This window comes from Podarcis pityusensis (genome assembly GCF_964106645.2).
Source record: "Podarcis pityusensis genome assembly, chromosome: 11".
Taxonomy (NCBI): domain Eukaryota; kingdom Metazoa; phylum Chordata; class Lepidosauria; order Squamata; family Lacertidae; genus Podarcis; species Podarcis pityusensis.
In genome coordinates this window covers 16,509,190-16,530,085 of record NC_138036.1, presented here as the reverse complement: position 1 = coordinate 16,530,085, position 20,896 = coordinate 16,509,190, and the positions used below count along the sequence as shown (strand labels likewise).

General features: G+C 43.8%; 1 protein-coding gene across 1 annotated transcript; it reads left to right on the top strand.

The window, feature by feature from the left end:
• The first annotated feature begins 711 nt into the window (after positions 1-711).
• SLC45A2 (solute carrier family 45 member 2) lies at positions 712-19,671 on the top strand. The gene is made up of 7 exons (XM_080973513.1): positions 712-1,258; positions 4,307-4,483; positions 8,542-8,861; positions 12,815-12,958; positions 14,970-15,093; positions 16,481-16,689; positions 19,415-19,671. The coding sequence occupies exons 1-7, from the start codon at positions 811-813 to the stop codon at positions 19,643-19,645; spliced, it is 1,653 nt and encodes a 550-aa protein (XP_080829639.1). The 5' UTR covers positions 712-810; the 3' UTR covers positions 19,646-19,671.
• Positions 19,672-20,896: the final 1,225 nt, after the last annotated feature.

Genomic DNA, 20,896 nt, shown 5'->3' with positions numbered 1-20,896 from the left:
TTATTCTTATTCTTTGGTAAATGCTAAAACAGTAGTAATTAATGAACTTTTTAGAGTCTCATCAGCACAAAAGTGGATTCGCAAAGCTGGATAAGATAATTTGGAAAGAAATACAATTCCTTTACATTCATTGGCCGGAATGCTAAGTGACACAGGGTTAGAATGCTGCCTGTACATTTTACTTTTATTTTCTTGTGCGAAAGACATAGACTTTCACTGCTTTACACAAGATCTGGAGGGGAGGGGGAGAGAGCCGGAACATTCCTTGGGAACACAGGCCCTAGGAAGCATGAAAGCCAAACTTCAAAGCACACAGGATTAAATACCACAAGGAAGGATTGCCAGCCTCCTGCCATTTCTTCCTCCAGACTATCTTAAAAGCAGTTCTGTTCTGCTCTGCAAACAACTTGTTGCCTGAAATGAAACCACGGAAAGGATACTCTTCCTTGCAACATGCAAAAAAAGTGGCTGATGCACCAGTGTCTTCCAACTATTAACTTTTGCCTTCCGACTAACTTTGGCTTCGGGCATGTGAGCATAGTATACACACATGATCCACATTCCCCCCCTTCTCTGAGATAATCCTCCAGTCATAGCTGAGAACTCCCCAGCGAGCCAGGCGCTCTAATTGTGCTAATCTTCCGCCGCAGACACACACAAGACGCACACTCCCCCCGCCACTCCCCCCTCGTGCAACTTGTGATTCCAGAGAGCCCTGAAAAGTATGTGCGTGCCCCTCCTCCAGCTCCTTTTCCTACCGGCTGACCCGAGATCCATGCCTGGCAGAGCACGCTCCCAGAAAGCAGCCCGATGACTCTAACCAGGCAGGATTTCGGTGGGACACTTCCGCGCCCCTGTGAGTTGGGCATTGCCAGCATGGAATGCAGCAGCGGCAAAGAGGAAACCATGCTGCAGTCCTTGGCAGCTGGAGAGCCCTTCAGGCCCGTGGAGCCCCCGAAGAAGGCAACAGGGAGGTTGGTGATGCACAGCATGGCCATGTTCGGCCGAGAGTTCTGCTACGCCGTGGAGGCGGCCTTCGTCACACCTGTGCTGCTCAGCGTGGGGCTCCCCAAAAGCCTTTATAGCCTCGTCTGGCTCATAAGCCCCATCCTTGGTTTTGTGCTGCAGCCTGTGGTTGGCTCGGCCAGTGACCACTGCAATTCAGCCTGGGGCAAGCGGAGACCTTACATCCTGGTCCTGGGCATTATGATGCTGGTAGGGATGGCTCTGTACCTCAATGGAGAGACAGTTGTCTCAGGTGAGTAACTGAACACTTTGTTGAGCCGTGCAAAATGCACCTTTGTGAATCCGAAGATGTGGGTGGGTGGGTGGGTGGGTGGGTGGGCCGAACAGTGGATTCCCCTCCCACCCTCGATTGAAAATGCAAGCTTTCTCAACAAGTTTGAAGCATGCATATTTGGTTATGTGTCTGTGAAGGATTAGCTAGCATCGTGAAAATTAACTAATGTGTGAAATAAAAGACCTCTTGCACTACAGGGCTGAACCTTGTGTTTGAAGGAGGCTTGGACGCAAATGCTGTTTGTATTCTGCATGCATGTTTGATACGACTGTTGCTGCCAGAGTCGCCTCTTTCCAGTCATAGACAGGTTCCAGGAGTGAAGAAAATAGGCAAAGAGCTAATTTCATTTTGAGACTAATCATTTTAATCATTGTTTATTTCATGAAAAAGTTGAACTATGCTGTGATTCCATGATGCAGAGGCTAATACTGGCAGAAAGTTACAACAACAACAACAACAACAACAATAATAATAATAATGGACAGTGTCTGTGAAGCACTTCAAAGTCCCAATTAATAAAACACAAATGCTCTTATTGATTGTTCAAGTACTTCACATACACCAGCATGGTGTAGTAGTTATAGTGTTAGACTAGGACCTGGGAGACCAGGGTTCGAACCCCAATGCAGCTATGAAGTTCATTGGATGACCTTAGGCCAGTCAATCTTGGCCTAGGCTACCTCACAGGGTTCTTGTGAAGATAACATTGGAAGGAAGAGAAATGTATAGGCCACCTTGAACTCCTTGGGGGAAAGGTGGGATAAAAATGCAATAAATAAACATCAGTAATCCCTACAACATCTTTTAGGATCCCTAAATTTAAGGTGCTTACAGCAGAGGCACTTAACAACAGGTAAGTGGTTTTATTAGAATCATAGAGCAGGAAGGGATCTCAAAGGTCATCCAGTCCAACCCTTGCCAATACATCCCTGATGTGGTGGCTGGATGACCACCTCTTTTGAGCTAGTCTGCTCCATTCTCAGGAAGCTCTTCCTAATGTTTAGTCAGAAACCCCTTTCTTGTAATTTGAGTCCATTAACTGTGGTCTTCCCTTCTGAAGGAACAGAAAGCAAATTTGCTCCACCATCCGTGTGGCATCCCCTCAGATATATAAAGCTTGCTTTCATATTGTCTCTTAATTAATCTCTTCTCCATGCCCAGCTCCATCAACCTATCTTCATAGGACTTGGTCTCTAGAACCCTCCCCATCTTTGTCCCCCTCCTCTATGGAGACACTCTAGTTACTCGATAGCCTTCTCAAACTGCAGTGCCCATGTAAATAAAACAAGCAGCTGTGGGTGCTTATTTTACCACAATTAAGGACCAATTCACGACACATTCTTTAGAGGCTTTCGAAATGAGGAACTTCCTGCAATAACCTTGTGAGGTTCAGCAGTCAAGATGACTGGGCTGTTAAAACGGGCTTTGAAACTTCTTTGAAAGTGCTCTGGTAGATTAGAAATCCAATAGATTTTTGACGCTGTTAACCCTACATCCCTAGCCACTGACTCAGTAGTCATCCTGCAGAAACAACAGGGAATTCAAGAATGGAGGTGTTGCAATACAATTTCCAAAGTGCTTGGGTCTTGCATTTAAATTGCCTTTGTCCCACTGCAATCAATTGAGTTAAATGGATTTTTACCAAGGGAGTTAATACCAACTAAAGTGGTTCAAAGCCAGCTATTCCCTTCCAGTGTGTGATAAGAGTCTGTTGTGGAAAATAAAATATAATCAGGTGCCTAATGAAGCCTTTGGTGTGTCCTGGCTCAACACATAAATCAACTTTGACTGTGTGATTTCGGCTGCCAGCTTGCCACCCCGAGATTGCGACTTCTTCATCCCAATGAAGCAGAAGACTTAATGGCCTCCACTGCTCCAGACAGCTTCCCTCTGTCCTTTTGTTATTTCCCTTTCTCATCCAGGTGTATCACACAGAAGGTAGAGCGAGGGAGTGGTGGGTGAACGGACCAGACCAGAGGGGTAGAATACGTTTGGGAAAGAAAAGCTGCAATGGTTGAGTCCCCAGCTTTGTTGGCCATAAGAACAGTGATATAGTTGCCCTAACTGGAACCCAGCATCCCCATTCATGTAACCGAATACTGGAGATATTGCAGTGGTTTCAGGGGCAAGCTATGGAGTAGGACTGATGCACATCATTCATGAGCTGGTACATATAATGAATTGGAATGATTTAGGATGACAAATTGGGGGGGAGGGAGGGTCGTTTTACAGGGAACCAGGCAGAGGGCCTTCTCGGTAGTGGCACCCGACCTTCCCACCAGATGTCAAAGACAAAAACAACTACCAGACTTTTAGAAGACATCTGAAGGCAGCCCTGTTTAGGGAAGCTTTTAATGTTTAATAGACTATTGTATTTTAATATTCTGTTGGAAGCTGCCCAGAATGGCTGGGGAAACCCAGCCAGATGGGCAGGGTATAAATAACAAATTATTATTATTATTATTTTTGGGGGGAGTGAAAACTCCTGGGGGGCAGAGGCAGAAACACAGATGCCAAAGAAGCAGCCTACACTCCAACATTTCTCAGATGAAAATGTCCCTATTTTCATCTGAGGAATGTTGGAGGTTATGCAACTGGTACACAGAGGCATACTGCCTTTGACAGTGCCGTGTAAGAGGAGTGAAATCTCCCCTCCTGCACCTTACCTTCTCCCAGTCAGTTGCTCCAGCCATACATCTCTGTTCCTAGATCCCTTCTGAAAGAGACTGGCACAGCCAGCTGCAAGGAAGTAAGGTACGAGTGGGTGGGGGTCCATTTTGGAAACTGCTGACACATCTAATGCACAAAAATAAAAAAGTGAAAATTGCTGCAATCTTAGAACAATCACAGATTGAGAAGCCCCCAGCATTCCTGTTAGAGCTTTCCCATGCAAGCGATGGCTTTTGTGAGCGAAGAAAGCAACAGAAAATTGCAGCCGCATTGGCCCTCAGTACTCCATGGTGTCTAGGAAACGGCTGTAAAGTGAACCAATTTCTTCTTTTGCAGCTTTGGTTGCAGACAGAGGCACCCAGAGGACTTGGGCGATAGTTATCACCATGCTGGGAGTGGTGCTCTTTGATTTTGCTGCTGACTTCATTGATGGTCCCATCAAGGCGTATTTATTTGACGTCTGCTCTCATCAGGACAAGGAGAAAGGGCTTCATTATCATGCCCTCCTGACAGGTAAAAGTCATAGCATCTGAACGGTTCTCTTTCCCCTCCCTTTAATCATACGGCGCGATGAGGGAGAGAGAAAGGTGGCAGCTGCCTGGAGTTCCTTCCTGTCTTCCCATGCTTAAGCTTCTTGAACAAGTTGGTCATCTGATGCAGTGCTTCAGTAACAAGCATTGTTTAACAGGTCATCTTGTGACCGCTGTAGCTGCTACAGAGAGGATCTGGAGGAACAGCTTCTTTTGAAAGAAGTAACATCCTACAATTAAAATTGAAGCCAAACGAGCAAGAATTTCCTCCTGCTTTTGGCATGTATTGGGTTGTTATACTGTTCTGTTTTTGCATATTTGTACAGTGGTACCTCGGGTTAAGTACTTAATTCATTCCGGAGGTCGAATTAACCTGAACTGTACTTAACCTGAAACTGTTCTTAACCTGAAGCACCACTTTAGCTAATGGGGCCTCCTGCTGCCGCTGCACCGCCAGAACACGATTTCTGTTCTCATCCTGAAGCAAAGTTCTTAACCTGAAGCACTATTTCTAGGTTAGTGGAGTCTGTAACCTGAAGCGTATGTAACCTGAAGCATATGTAACCCGAGGTACCACTGTATTTTCCGCAATGGGAACTGAAACCCAGCAAAGGGCCAGAGAAGATACAACAGCACAAGCTTTTTAAACCTGGATTGTAAACTCCTAGTCACATTGACTATAGAAAGTGAGTCCCAATGGGCTTAGTAAAATTTACACCTCAGGAAACTAGATGTGGACTCTGCTGCATACTTAAATACCGTTTAGAAGAGTGCAGTTGTCCCATCCTCTTCCCACTCACCCCCAGTGTCTGGTGGGAAATAAATTTGCCTGTCATGCCTTTTGATAGTGCTGCTACCACATGCAATGCAGAGTTTATTTTGCATTTAGATGTTACAAATCTGCTTATTATGCCATGCAAATCCTCAAGACATACAAAAGAGATGCCAAGAAGTTTGGGACGGCGTGCACATTGTACATTTAAAGAACAGAATACCTGCCCAAGAATCCTGGCAACCGTAGCTTACCCCTCACAGAGCTGCAATTCCTAGCACTCTTAACAAGCTACAGTTCCCAGAACTCTATAGGGAAAGTTATGTGCTTAAAGAATGTACGGTGCTGGGTATTTGGCTTCTTTGGTTTAATATCTTTAGCCCTTCAAAGAAGAATAAATATGATTATATTAGGGAACCTGTGGTCCTCAAGATGTTAGACCCATAATAAATATTAATTTTCTCTTTTTAACTCATCAGTATTTATTGACGTTTTGTTGGTGCTTCTATGCATACTGTTGTTGATTTTATTATTATATGTTGGACACCATCTTGATATTTTTTTAAAACAACAGTGTGGATTTTAAATAGATAAATAATTCTGGGCTTAAAGATTCCTGCATCGCAGAGGCTGGACTAGATCATTATTGTGGTCCCTTCCAACTACAGTGGTACCTCGGGTTAAGTACTTAATTCGTTCTGGAGGTCCGTACTTAACCTGAAACTGTTCTTAACCTGAAGCACCACTTTAGCTAATGGGGCCTCCTGCTGCTGCCACTGCACCGCCGGAGCACAATTTCTGTTCTCATCCTGAAGCAAAGTTCTTAACCTGAAGCACTATTTCTGGGTTAGCGGAGTCTGTAACCTGAAGCGTGTGTAACCTGAAGCGTATGTAACCCGAGGTACCACTGTACAAGTCTGTGTTTCTATATTTCTATCACACTTGTCTAGGGATGGGGGGGATTTGATTTTGTGTGCATAGTAATGTGAAAACTACCTAATTTGTACTAATTCTTCAAACAAACACATAGGAATTTGCTGGCAAAGTGTGTATGTTAATCCAAACTGCATACAAAAATGTGTTTGTTGGGAGAACTTTGCACTGAAATGCGGGTGAATTTTCATGAGGAGTTAACAAATAACAGTTCGCAAATTGCTGTGGAAATGTGGAGATCTGAATTTAAGACGGGAAATACAAGAAACTGAGTGGAACCAAAATAGACAAATTCATCCATCCTAGTCCTTGACCATTGTCCCTACTGGCTGGAGATGATGGGCGTCTAAACTCAACATCTGAAACATAGCTGTCAACTTTCAGATTTGAAAATAAGGGATCAGCAGCCTCAAAAATATTTAATATTTTTTTGGAAGCCGCCCAGAGTGGCTGGGGAAGCCCAAGCAGATGGGTGGGGTATAAATAATAAATTTATTATTATTATTATTATTATTATTATTATTATTATTATTGAAAATAAGGGATCAGCAGCCTCACCTGTCCTGGGGACAGTCTATGGGATATCTAACAATCCGGGATAGCAGCGGGAAACGGCGCTGGAATAATGAAATTTCCCGCAAAAAAGGGAACGTTGACAGCTATGATCTGGAAGGTCACAGGCTACCCACCAGAGCGTATGGGCTCCGTCTAACCCACAGAGGGAGAATCTGTGGTCCTTTAGATGTTGGGCTGTAACTCCCATCACCTCCATCATTGTTCTGTTCCCTCTAATAGCCTTGCTCTGAGCAAGGAGGTTCTCTCCACAAAGCCTAGTCCTTATTGACTCATTATGGCTGCTGCCCTCCTCACCTGCCATCCCATCTCACTCTTCTGCTTGTTACCACTTGGATTCTCCATAGTCTGGCCTGGCTGCATGCTCTTTACTCCTTTCCCTCCAGGGTCAACAGTATTTTCATGATTTGTGGGTGGGGTGGGGAAGGTCATGAAAGAAAATGCATTCTTTCCCCCCAGCTTGGAATATTTTCCCAGAAACTTTCCCCCCACCCCACCATAAATGAGAGTTTTTATTTCCTCAAATCCAGAGTCTCTTACCAGGTCACATCCAGAGTGACACTGGATGGTGGTGAGCGATGGAAGGAAGTTCCATGTGATTCAAATGCCTGCCGACCACACTGCCACTAAACAAAGAGAAGGTTGTGTTGCATTGCAGTCTGAGTGACGTCAGCCCCTAGCCGTTACTTAAATTGCGGGTTATATACATAGATTTGACCTTTATATTATTGCATATCCTGCTAACCATAGTATTTGTGGGTGCATTTTAGAAGCACTTGCAAATGCATGGTAAACGTTACGTTGACAATTTCCCATGAAGCAAGCCGTTACTAGAATCTGTAGCATCATAACGTTAACGTAGCAAGGGTCAGTCCTAGGGCCACATTCCTTTCTGGGTAGCCTCCCAGGGGCCACGTCCCAGTGGTGGGCAGGGCAATGAGTGTATATTTTACTTTTGTACAACAGACTACGTTCTACACTCACTCGCATGCTGTCAGCAATAAATCACACTGTGTCAGTGAAGTTAACTCTTAATTCAAGGAAGCAGGTTGACTCAGGGGGTCAGGCCTAATGTGCACAGCAACTCATCCTAGTAGATCTTGCTCCTACGAGGCACTTGTAAGGACTGAAGGTCCCCGCTTCCCCAAAGTTCACTACATTTCCTCCTCCCCCAGGTTCTTCGCAAGCAGAGAATTATTTGCCTTGTCTGCCTTTGCTCCTCCCTCTCCATACCTCTTCTGGTTCTGGGAGCTGGTTGCAGCAGGATGGGGACGTGCCCGGCTTCTTCAGCAACCTGCCTCATCTCTGTCTCCTGGCCCTCTTCCTCTCCAGCCTCTGCTTCTGGACTGCTCTGCCACAGCCTCTTCCTGCTCACTAAACCTTGTTACCTATTCAGCTTCCAACACCACTTCCTCCCCGTCGGCTCCCTCTTCTTCCTCTGACCACTCATCTTTGTCCTACCGCTATCAACAACCAACAACAAATAGCTCCCCTCCCACAAACAGTTTTAAAAGGCCATACATTGTTTATTCAACCAAGGCCTGGTTATAGAAAAATGCTTCTGCCTGGCACCTAAAGATTTATAGTGAAGGTGCCAGGTGAGGCTCCCTGGGAAAAGCATCCCACAATTGGGAAGCCACCACAGAAGAGGCCGATTCTCATGCTGCCCCTCTCTGGACCTCTCTTGGAAGGGGCACACAAATAACCTGACATGTTGATGTTAAATACGATTCTACTGTCTTTATTTTTCTGTTCTTTTTTAGGTCTAGGAGGGGCCCTTGGTTACCTTACAGGTGCCATCGATTGGGGGCATACCGTCTTGGGAAAATATTTGGGATCAGAATTCCAGGTGATGTTCTTTTATGCTGCTCTTGTGTTCCTCATCTGCCTTATTGTACACTTGTGCAGTATTCCCGAAACTTCTCTCGCTGACAAGGTAGAATCCGAAGCCCTGCTGAAAACAGCTGAGCCCTATCCATATGGTTCCATAGGAAAAGTCAAGAATGGTTATTTTAACAGCGGATATAATGAAATACGGGTTTTATCTCGGCAAGGGAAGCCCACCCTCAAAGAAGACATTCAGGTAATTGTACCTTTTTTAGACTGCCATCTCTGCCTTTAATTCTAATATATTTGACATGGTAACCCTGGACCCTCCCGTGAAGTGGAAAGTGATGTAATCAATTTGGAGGATCAGGTTATCCAAAATAAAAATGGAGGCCAGAACATGGGGCTGGGTCCTGACTAAGTAAGTTGTGCCTAGTTCCCATTGAAATCAAAAGAACTTCAGTTAAGTCATGACTAACTTGTCCTGTCTGTTTTAATGGGACCTAAGTAAGTTCAACTACCTTAGTATGGTTCCAACACATAATATTTATGAATGGCCTATTTCCTATACTTTGGGCATGATCTTAAAAAGTTAGTTATGATGGAGGCTACAATCTTATACAGTACTCACTGATCTGGGAATAAGCCCCACTGAACTCAGCGGGACTTATGAGTACACAAGCACAGGAATGCATTGTAGGCTCTGTTAAAGGCAGTGAAATTGAATGGGTGATCCAGACAAACATCACATTACTTTTGTGGAACTTAACTGCAACACACTTTCACTAGACTGTTCCTCTTGGATATAATCATTAAATTACCCCAGATTACACCGAGATACTAAGTATCTTGTATGGTGGTTCCTCCCTTCTGACTTGGTGCAGAAATAAGAAATATTGGGCGGGATTCACCTGATCAGCCCTTTTGGGGGAAGGACTTTCACTTGTGCAGTTGGGCTCCCACTCCCCCTGCACCTCCCAAAATTGGCTTGAAGGTCAGGAGGACTCCCAGAACAGCATGCAAGGAGAAGCTGGAATGCTTGCACTGATGGAACGATTACAAGAGTGCAATATTGAACTCCAAACATCGATCTCTGTGTGACTGTTATCTGAACTCTTATTTCACTCTTTGTGAAATAAGACCTTATTGTGTCACAGTAATTAATATTCTGTGGTCCCCTGTGAATGAAACCCACAGTCTGCGGGCTCCTCTTCTAATAGCTTTACATTTAGCTTTACATTTTTAAAGATAAGTCGTTGGCTGCAATCCCAGAGAGCAATATGTGTGCCCAGCTATCTGAGTTCACTGATCTTGATTAACTTTGCTCGGATTCCATGTCTTGCACTTAGCCAAGAAGGATCTTGGATCTTGGCAAAGCATCGCTATATTCAGCTGTCCCTCAGCCAGGTCCTCAAGTTAATGCGTTTAGTGAAAAGGAGTCAGCCGGTCAGTACATGCTGCATTCATTACAGATGTCAACAGCTTTTGCATGGTTCTTGGTCTAACAACACAGGATTCTGAATTGCATTAAGCATCTGGTGCATTCTACTGAAACACTTAAAAAAAAACCAGCTCTTTGAAAAAGGACCTGGAAATGGTCCTATGCATGCTTATTTAGAGGTAAGTCCCACTTTGTTCAGTGAGGCTTACTCCCAGATAAATGTGCATAGGATTGTAGCCAGAGTCTGGGGAAAATGAAACGTTAACATGTACCTTGTTTCCTAAAGATATATGAAGATTCAGATAAGCAGATAATTTTGCATCTAGATCTGAAAATGGCCATGAGTCACCCATGTAAAAACTGACATAACTTTGGCTAGAATTTTCTGAAGTGTTTATTTTCAAGTGAAGTTGATCTGCATGAATATTTGGTAGCAAGTTGATATATTTTGAAGCCAGTGGAGCTTACATTCTGCTTCTTTGATCACAGCTGTGTTGTGCCAGCCTTGTGCCAACAAGGAAGATTTTTTCTTAGGATTGTGCCAATCTTGTTCTGGGATCTGTAGATGTGTTTTACATCACTGGCAATATATACCATGGTGAGCCACTGCTAATCAGAATTCAAAGTACTAGGCCAGATTGATCAATGGTCTGACACTGTTGCTCTTGCGTCTGCTAATCAGTTTCACATCCAAACAAAAACGCATTCAAGGAAATTATGTGAAATGGATTTTTTTTGGGGGGAGGCATTTGTTTATTTCAAGCTTGTTTACCCTGCTATTTAATCACACTTCCAGAGTGATTCAGGGCTCCTCCAGACAATCTATTTATCCAGTCTTCATCTTGATTTGTACGCACAAAGTTTATGCATTGGTTAGACTGTGCCCAGACTTTCTTGAACATTTGTTCTCATTTGTTTCGGGGCAGTTATACAACAATGAGCATTCAACATGATATCCTTGTGGGGCGTTTGCATGTCTTCCTGTTAATCATTTGTTCAGCCCTCACGTTTCAGTGCATTTCCCTGTCACTTTCCTAACTGCAAAAAGTTGTTAAAAAACAGATTTGCTGGATCAGGACAGGTAGGCGTATAAGGAGCAATAGCGTTGCAAGCAACCAGTGTGAACAAAGCAGCACAAAATTGAATAAGGAAGACTTGATATCCAAATTCACACCAGCTGGATCTGATAATTCAGATAGAAGTGAGCCTTGAGTTGTTGGTTTAGCTAAAACCCCAACTATCTGATATTTCTAGAGAAAGTGCATTCCTTGTTTCTTTAGCTCTTTAGCTGTCAGCCAGAGGCAATTCCTGTGGGGTGAGATGTCTTGTTTCACCTTGCCAACCATTCAAAACAGCCTTCTGAAAGTTGCTTTCATGTGCTGGTTTATTTTCATGCAAGGCATCCACTCCCACAAACTTCGGCATCATCCATCAGTATCTGGAGAGACAGTGGTGTTACTTTTTATTAATAATTGATCTAATAAATTTATATTCTACCTTGAGGCAGAATAGGTAGGGCTCCCAGGTGGTCTCCTATCCAGGCACAAGACCTGACTTAGACCTCCTTAGCTTCAGCTGCACCATTTGCCCACAGACCATGCCCTGGGAACAGTTCTCTTTTAAGAATATGGTCCATCGGCCCATCTAACCCAGTATCCTTTTCACACAGTCGCTTACCAGATGCTTAGGGGTAGCCTGTAAGCTGGACATGAGCACAACAGCACTCTGCCCACCTGTGATTCCCAGCATACAGTATTCAGAGACATACTGCTTCTGACACAGGCGGTTAGGACATAGCCTAGATTTTCATGAATTTGTCTAATCCTCTCTTAAAGTCATCCAAGCTGGTGGCCATCACTGTCTCCTGTGGGAGCTATTTCCATAGTTTAACTAAGTGCTGCATGAAGAAGTTCTTTCTTTTATCTGTAATGAATCTTCCAACATTTAGCTTCATTGGGTGTGCACAAGTTCTAGTTTATGAGAGAGGAAGAGAAGGGGGACAAGAGAGCTGAGAAACTGAAGAGTGGAGAGACAGGGGAAAAAAATCCTCCAGGCTGTTGGTGTAGCCTTATTAGACTTTACCGATTGGTAGGGTGAGCGTTGCTCCCAGAACAGGGAGGAAGGAGTCAAATGACACCGAGGTTTGGTTCAGAGAAAGAGTTTATTCTGCTCTCCAGATAGCAGAAGGCACTGCGTGAATCGGTTCACAGCAAGCACAAAAGCAAGAGAAATTGCATACAGTATATATATATATCCTCCAGGCACCCTCTCTCCCCTTCCCCAGAAATCCTGACATGCAAGCTTATACACGTAAGTTGACATCACAGATGTTCCTGCTCCTGTACTCTTAACCATAAAAGGGTGTTCCTGTTCCTGTATTCCTTATCTTGGGTAAGAAGGTCACCAACTCTAAGAGTACTCCTGGCGCTGTTCCTGGGGGGCCTGACAAGGTCTGTGCATCAGTGTGGTCAGGATGTAAGATAAGACCCAGATGTGTCATCCCTGCTCCACTTTGGAACTGGCAAGGCCATTCATTAGGCGTCACGGACTGATAAAGGAGAGAGCTTTGTTTATACAGCTGTGTTCCTGTTATACATTTGCTCAAGAGCTCAAGTTAATGGTTTTTAGCTAATGCACCCTTGGAGAAGGAAAAATGGGATTTTGGGGCCCGTTTCAGACTGACTGCACAGTCAGGTTTTAGATTTTGGGGAACCCATTCTTTCATTGGGAGCCTTTTCAATGAAACGTTGGAACATCCTTCCTTTCAGGTTCAGAAGCAGATGACCATTAAGTCCCTCCTCAAAGCACTCCTAAGCATGCCTTCCCACTACCGCTGCTTGTGTGTGAGCCATCTGATGGGATGGACAGCTTTCCTTTCCAACATGCTCTTCTTCACCGATTTCATGGGACAGGTATGGAAAAGTAACCATCTTTCATCTGGGCAAATTCAAATTTTAGGATTTAACTTTCATTCGCTTGCTTGTGCAGCATGATGGCAGATTTCCACAGTTGTCAACATCAAGAACAGGCAAATTAGATTTCCAAGAACAAAAAAATGGATGCCTCCAAGCATTCTTCATAGAACTGGGTCCATTGGGTAGCTGGATTTTTCGTCTTTTACTTTTCAAAAAAGGTTTCTGCTGTTTAATCTACCTCAGTCTCCAAAAATGAAAAATGGCAGTCATAAAAACACAAAGGTTTCCATTTGTGGTCTAAATGTTTGATTCCCCTTCACCTCACTCTTGAATTCTGTAGAACTGATAATCATACCATACATTTTAAAGTTAGAAACTAGAGAAGAAGGCAGAAACGAAGATATTGGAGATATACTTCAGAGGTCCAGACTATGAGAAGCCCGGAAAAAATTAATAATTAATAATTTGGACTGTAATTTAGTTGTTTTTTTATTTTAGTTTATTGTTGTTTTGTTTAATTGGATTATAATTGGATTATGATTTGATGGCTATGTTAATTGGCTGTTTTCTATTGGAAAATTAATAAAAATGATTTAAAAAAATAAATAAATTAGAAACTAGCAGTTAATTGTTTTGTTTACCACATTAATGTATGCGGCATTTCCAACAGAAATAAACCTGACATTTCAGGCTCTCTGTTTGATGCTATTCAGACTTGTATGTGGGTTTTTCAAGTCTGATCCTTCCCCCTTGCTAGTGGAGGTTGTCACTGCACTGGCGCTACTAAGAACGGGATAACCAATGAGACCATCTTGGCTGTGAGCCCTGGAAGACCTGCTCCCTGCCTGGCAGGCCTTTCCCCACCTGGGTTGTTGCTGTTAATTTTCTGTATGTTTATTTTGGATCTTATGATTTATGTGGAAATTGTTCAATTTCTGTTTTTGATGTCTTGTTGATTGTTTATGACTGCTTTTGCTGTGTATGTAGTGGTGCAATTTTGTACATGTTGTAAGCTGCCTTGAGCATGGTTTTAACTTTGGAAAGCCAAACATAGTCTGCCCCACAAGCGAGGATTGGAAACCATGTTCAAGCTGAAGTTTACAATCCTGGTTTTCAGGCAAGAGAGTAAGCAGTGAGTTGTATCCCACATTAAAGGTAAAGGGACCCCTGACCATTAGGTCCAGTCGTGACCGATCCTGGGGTTGCACGCTCATCTCGCTCTATAGGCTGAGGGAGCCGGCTTTTGTCTGCAGACAGCTTCCGGGTCATGTGGCCAGCATGACTAAGCTGCTTCTGGCGAGCCAGAGCAGCACACGGAAACGCCATTTACCTTGCTGCTGGAGCGGTCCCTATTTATCTACTTGCACTTTGAGGTGCTTTCAAACTGCTAGGTTGGCAGGAGCAGGGAACGAGCAACGGGAGCTCACCCCGTCGCAGGGATTCGAACCGCCGACCTTCTGATTGGCAAATCCTAGGCTCTGTGGTTTAACCCACAGCGCCACCCACGTCCCACATTAGTCCTACTCAAAATCAACCCACTGAAATGAATGGGCATGTCTAACATAGGTCCATTAATTTCAGTAGGTCTGCTGTGAGTACCGGTATATCTTAGTTGGATACAGTCCTATGACTTAGCAGGAACTGGGACCACGTGTTTCTTTTGCGAGGGGAGAAAGATGGAAAAGGAAATTCATGAGCCCCAGGTTAGTTATTGTAATGCCAAGCCATGGTTTGGTGTGAAAAGACATAGAGTAGCATTGTGCTGCTGGAAAGCCTGTCTGAAACAGAAGCCAGACCGCAATACTATCAATTCTTGGCCCTGCGCTATTGGCAGAAAATTGGCTGACAATACCATCACCATCATAATTAAAGTCACCAACATCAAATAAACACAGATGCAGTCCTGTGCACATTTGCTTGGAAGCCAGTATTTTGTGTCCTGTTTTATTTAGAGGCATGATTACCAGCACAGCTTGTTCTTATTCTTTTCTATTTTGCCACACTGCAGATTGTATTCAATGGTGATCCTTATGCACCTCATAACTCCACAGCGTACCTAACCTACGAAAGGGGAGTAGAGATCGGGTGCTGGGGAATGTGTATCAACGCCATCTCTTCCTCGCTTTATTCCTGTGAGTACTACCAACAAATGGATCACTTGCGATCTGACCAAAATATAACGTGCATTCATACAGGCAGGGCATTTCGCCTACATTCTCTATGTGACCATACAACAACTTTGTAAGGTTGATCGATACTATTTATGCCCATATTACAGAAACAAAGTTGAGGCTGTGAGAATGGTGGTTTGTGCCAAGGCTTCCTGGTGATGCCATGACAGAAGTAAGGTTCAGAAACAGGGCTTTATGGTAGAGCTCATGCTCTACAACCATGTCAGCTAATAATATAAAGGTAAAGGGACCCCTGACCATTAGGTCCATCCAGTCGTGACCGACTCTGGGGTTGCGGCGCTCATCTCGCTTTATTGGCCGAGGGAGCCGGCGTTTGTCCACAGACAGCTTCCGGGTCATGTGGCCAGCATGACTAAGCTGCTTCTGGTGAACCAGAGCAGTGCACGGAAATGCTGTTTACCTTCCCGCCAGAGCGGTACCTATTTATCTACTTGCACTTTGTGCTTCCGAACTGCTAGGTTGGCAGGAGAATAATATACTGACAATATTTTTATAACACTGTACAGTGCTACCTCTGGTTAAGTACTTAATTCGTTCTGGAGGTCCATTCTTAACCTGAAACTGTTCTTAACCTGAAGCACCACTTTAGCTAATGGGGCCTGCCGCTGCCGCCGCGCGATTTCTGTTCTCATCCTGAAGCAAAGTTCTTAACCCGAGGTACTATTTTTGGGTTAGTGGAGTCTGTAACCTGAAGCGTCTGTAACCTGAAGCATATGTAACCCGAGGTACCACTGTACTGTTTCAAAATTCATAAACAGAAGACATATAATATGTGCATGGAGTCACAAATTAATAAGAATCAAATATATTTTCCATGAACAGGAATGGTAGGAGTGGTAAGTCTCTGAAATAGAGGCAGAATGCCTTTCCACAGTCAATATCCTACAAATGTGAGATGATGAGTACCTCAAACATCACAATAGGGTGCTCCAAGCACAGCGGCAGACAGCAAATAAATGTTCCATGAACAGGAATGGTAGGAGTACAAGGTATAAGATTTCAAGCTTCCTTCATTGATATGCGTGGTAAGACCCAGAGAGTAGTCTAGAGGTGGGAAATCAAGTTTTTAGCTGCCGAAACCAAACAGATTTCATATGCAAGCTCCTTGGAGGAAGCGAGGTACAATTAGTAAGATTCTGTCAACAGCTTCACTTTGAAGGAAGGTAATATTATTTTCAAAGATATTGCAGACGTTTCACACTCCAGTTTGATCTACATTAAACAATACATAAACCTTGCTAAATAAAATAATGTTCAGCAATGTTTCCAATGGTTTCCTTTTAGACAGAAATCCCCCACCCCTTTCCCAATCTTTTTCTTCCAACAGATTTGCAGAAAGCGCTTCTGCCTTACATTGGATTAAAGGGACTTTACTTCATTGGATACCTGCTTTTTGGGCTAGGCACTGGCTTCATTGGGCTCTTTCCCAAGGTGTATTCGACTTTGGCCCTCTGTTCCCTCTTCGGCGTAATGTCCAGCACATTATACACAGTGCCATTCAACCTCATTGCTGATTATCACAAGGAGGAGGAAGAGGTAAGTTAGAAGGGATGGTTGTTGTCAGATCCTTTCCTATAGCATCCTTGTTACAACGCCCGTGCCTTTCCCTCCCCACTCCTTTTCTGGATGCTATGCAAGAAGTGAGTGCAGAAGTCTACAGCCAGGTTGCCTCTCTTTATTGCTCACACCTTGAAAGTCAGCTGACAGCACCTGAGCCCTGCTTTTCTAGACTTTCTGCTTAAAATCTCAGGGGAAAATAAATAGTGCTAAAAACCAGTGGAGTAGGCCTTAAAAAGGTAAAGGGGACCCCTGACCATTAGGTCCAGTCGTGACCGACTCTGGGGTTGCGGCGCTCATCTCGCTTTATTGGCCAAGGGAGCCGGCGTACAGCTTCCGGGTCATGCAGCCAGCATGACTAAGCCATTTACCTTCCCGCCAGAGCGGTACCTATTTATCTACTTGCACTTTGACGTGCTTTCGAACTGCTAGATTGGCAGGAGCAGGGACCAAGCAATGGGAGCTCACCCCGTCATGGGGATTCGAACCGCCGACCTTCTGTTCAGCAAGTCCTAGGCTCTGTGGTTTAACCCACAGCGCCACCCGCGTAGGGATTAAATCTGCACACACTGATTTAGACCAGTGTTTTGCACACAGTATTCTTTGCTCACAATATTTTGTTGCAACGTCATCCACAGAATGGGATGAAAATAATCCCACCAAGAATTACATTTTATTGGCTACGACACCCTGGATCAGCAAATGTTCTGAAGGCAAGGCAGGATGCTCAAGGAGCAGAGCTTCATTATAGAAGTCAAGGCTGAACACATCTCAGCCTCTTGAGTTAGCTTCATGATCAGAAGAAGCTGCGGAGGCTGAACTTTTTCAAGGATGTTAGATTTTGTGTGGTTTAGAGGACTTGAGAGTTCATCAAGTGGAAAGCACTGCAAGCCCGATGTTTCATACTTTAGTTGTGGGAAATTGCAGTCAAACTAATGTGCTAGTTAGTGCATGACGGGGTTAAGACCAGAGAGGACTGTTCCTAAACTCAGCCAGGTCATGCCCCCCCTCCAACGTCCATGAGGGAGAAAGTGAAACTTATTTGATTTCCTTTTCTCGCTCTTTTCGTGCCATGTAACAGACCAGGATGCATTACGTTCTGTATATTGCACCTGTGTTCTCTTTGCTACTGCATGGAACAACGTATGAACTAGACTTTTGGACTTAGTAGGTAAATTTTTTAAAACTTACTTAACTGTATGTGGTCTGATCATTGCAAGAAGGGTAGAGAGAGGGGGCAAGTGCTGTAAGCAAACTAAACAGGATATGAAAAGGGTCTAACAACCTGTATTCCATGTTATAATGCTGCTTAACTCTGAGAGTGTTTTTAACTCTACCAGGGTCTCTCTCCCACTGGAGAGGGCACCCAGCCGATATTTTTTTAATTACCTACACGAGGCTCATAGCTACTTTCCTCCCACATACTAGTGAAATTCATTTTTCATAGAAAAAAGTCTTGGTAACCTTAGCTTGTCACGATACATTTGCAGACATTTGATAACTAACTTCTTTGCTGAACTTTATGCCCTCCTGTTAACATAAGGCAACACAGTGGTCAGAAAACTGGGGAGATCTGGATTCACATTTCCACTGAGCTATGAAATTCACTGGTTGATCCTGGACCAGTCACCATCTCTCAATCTAATCTACTTCACAGGGTTGTTGTGGGATAAAATGAAGAGTGGGGGGAAAAACCTGTATATGTTTAATTTTATTTCCAGAAATTAGAAAACACTCTCTCTCTCTCTCTCTCTCTCTCTCTCTCTCACACACACACACACACACACACACACACACATACACATGTTCCTTTATTTCCCTAGAGGAAAGGCAAGATATAATTGTAAAAAATATTTTTAAAAATATGTATTTGATATGATGGCACTAGAAAGGTAGTTCAATTGCATGCTCTGTTAATAAAAGAGTTTTTATCTCCAGCTTTCTAAGGGTAATTATGGTTCAGCAAATAAGATAGTGTATCATTCATGACAAGCCCAGACCATCACAAACCCATTTTATTTAATTATTTATAAAAAATGCACTTCACATTGACCTTGCAATGCTTTTAATTTATCATTCAGAAAGCACCCTTGTTCCCTGTTAAGTGTGAATTGGATGACTCTTCAGTCAAGTGCCCTGGATTTCAATGTAAGCTAGTAGGGAAACATCATACTTCAAAGGAGTTTTTGATTTACTCCCCCAAAGCCCGGAGGACACAGCATTTAACGGAACCTTATGAACTGTCCATGGAACACAAGGCAGAGTTTAACAGCCATGCAGTCTAGCAAGTGGGGGGAAGTTTTAGCAAGAACTTCAAGGGAAATCTCCTTTCAAAACCAATGAAGCCAATTGCCAATTTCTGTAAAAGAAGTTGATTCCGGGAAAGGCTAGGTACATTCTACCAGCTTGAGTAGGGTTTCAGAGTATGTGCAGAGTTCCTTGCCAGTCATGCGGTTCGTGTGACTGTTCCCTATTCTGTGCGGTTCCAGCAGCCCAGAGGCTGTTTCAGAAAACTGGGAGGAGGACACCAGAGCTTTAAATCATGCCACTTATCGTGGGCACAAGAACAAAGTCTTGCCTTGCCTGCTCATCAAGACTGTGTAGTATTTGAACAGCTGAGATTCATGCAGTGAAACCAGCAGGGCAGGATTGTATGGTCGGCTGTGCCTTGTTTGATGGAGTTCCTATATCTGCTTGCTTTCAGGGCCAGACCGGAGGACAAGCCGGAGAGCACAAACGAGGAAAAGGTGTGGACTGCGCTGCCCTCACTTGCATGGTCCAGCTGGCGCAGATCATTGTTGGGGTGGGCCTGGGCTTCCTGGTCAGCGCTGCTGGGAGCGTGGTGGTGGTGGTGATCTCTGCCTCTGCAATCGCTTTACTGGGCTGCTGCTTTGTAGCATTCTTTGTTCGTTATGTGGAAGAGAACAATAAATAGTCAAAGCTTGGGAGAAGCTGCTGTCTTTGACAAAGGGAGAAACACGGTTGTTCTCTTGTTGCTGTTCGCACCCTAGTTATTTCTGTAGCAAGTTTTCGCTTTGGGTGTTTTCTGGGAATGTTTGAGGCCACTAGTTGTCCCACCCAGTTTAGGCAGGTCTACACTGTGGACTTAAACTGGTTTAAAGGGCATCCCTTCTCAGAGAATCACGTGTGCTATTTCTGTGATGAGGACTGCAGACCTCAAACTAATTCCCTCCATGCATAGTCTTCTTCTTTTTAAGCAAACAAAAATCCTAGAGTTCAGCTAGTGTGTTTTTCACTTTTCAGAATCAGAGTGCATATCCGGGCTCTCGTCCAAAAGGGAGCTTAATAATTCAAATGGGTTGTTCAGATTCATAGCTGTCAACGTTTCCCTTTTTTTAAGGGTAGTTCCCTTATTCCAAATAGGATTCCTCACAAGAATAGGGAAAAGTTCAGATTTCACAAACAGGGAGAAATGTGGACTAGCAGAGGGGCGTCCCAACCTGTGGTCCGTGGCATATCTGTGGATTTGTGGTTGAACATGTGAGTTGTCACATCCATCGTGTTACATATCCATAAGGGGTTTTTAATCGAATTTTACTTGCTTCTTATTTCTTATATCGCATTTTCTTGTAATACAATTTGAGTTCTATGGAATTCAATAAAAGACAATAGATAAGAAATAAAGGAAGCAACGACGATACAATTAAAAATCCCACAGCATCTAGCACAGCACATTGCTGTTGCTACAACAGACAGAAAAATCATTAAATGGTTCACCAAGATCCTCAGCCATTTTAAAGTGGGGGTTTTGGGGGGGGCGGGTTCGGGAACCACTGGGCTGGCATTTTGATGCTAACAATGCCATGTGGACCCTGGAAAATGGTTGTGCTGTTTCCACACTTGGGGTGTGGCTTACTGGTTTAGGATGTGACGGCAAAGGGCTAAAACAGTTCTGATGCTAGAGATCTCTGAATGGATCGTCCAATTTATTTATTTATTTGGTATTTTATAAAGCTGGGGCCCTTGTTTTCACTTGAGCAGCAATGGTGAGAAAGGGTTTTGTCATTCTTTCCATGCACCACACCCCAGCTATCGTTATTTGCCCTCCTAGGAAAAAAATATAGGCACAATGGATGATAACTTATATCAGAAAGAGTTAAACACCCTCTCCCTTAGCACAACTGCTCTGATAAAAAGTAGAACATCCCCACATGCCTGCTTTAAT

Bases quoted from the DNA above. Each gene is read 5' to 3' on its own strand.
- SLC45A2 (XM_080973513.1), top strand. From the start codon at position 811: ATGACTCTAACCAGGCAGGATTTCGGTGGGACACTTCCGCGCCCCTGT. The intron at 1,259-4,306 runs GTGAGTAACTGA...CTTCTTTTGCAG, and splicing joins TGGAGAGACAGTTGTCTCAG to CTTTGGTTGCAGACAGAGGC. The intron at 15,094-16,480 runs GTGAGTACTACC...TTCTTCCAACAG, and splicing joins CTCTTCCTCGCTTTATTCCT to ATTTGCAGAAAGCGCTTCTG.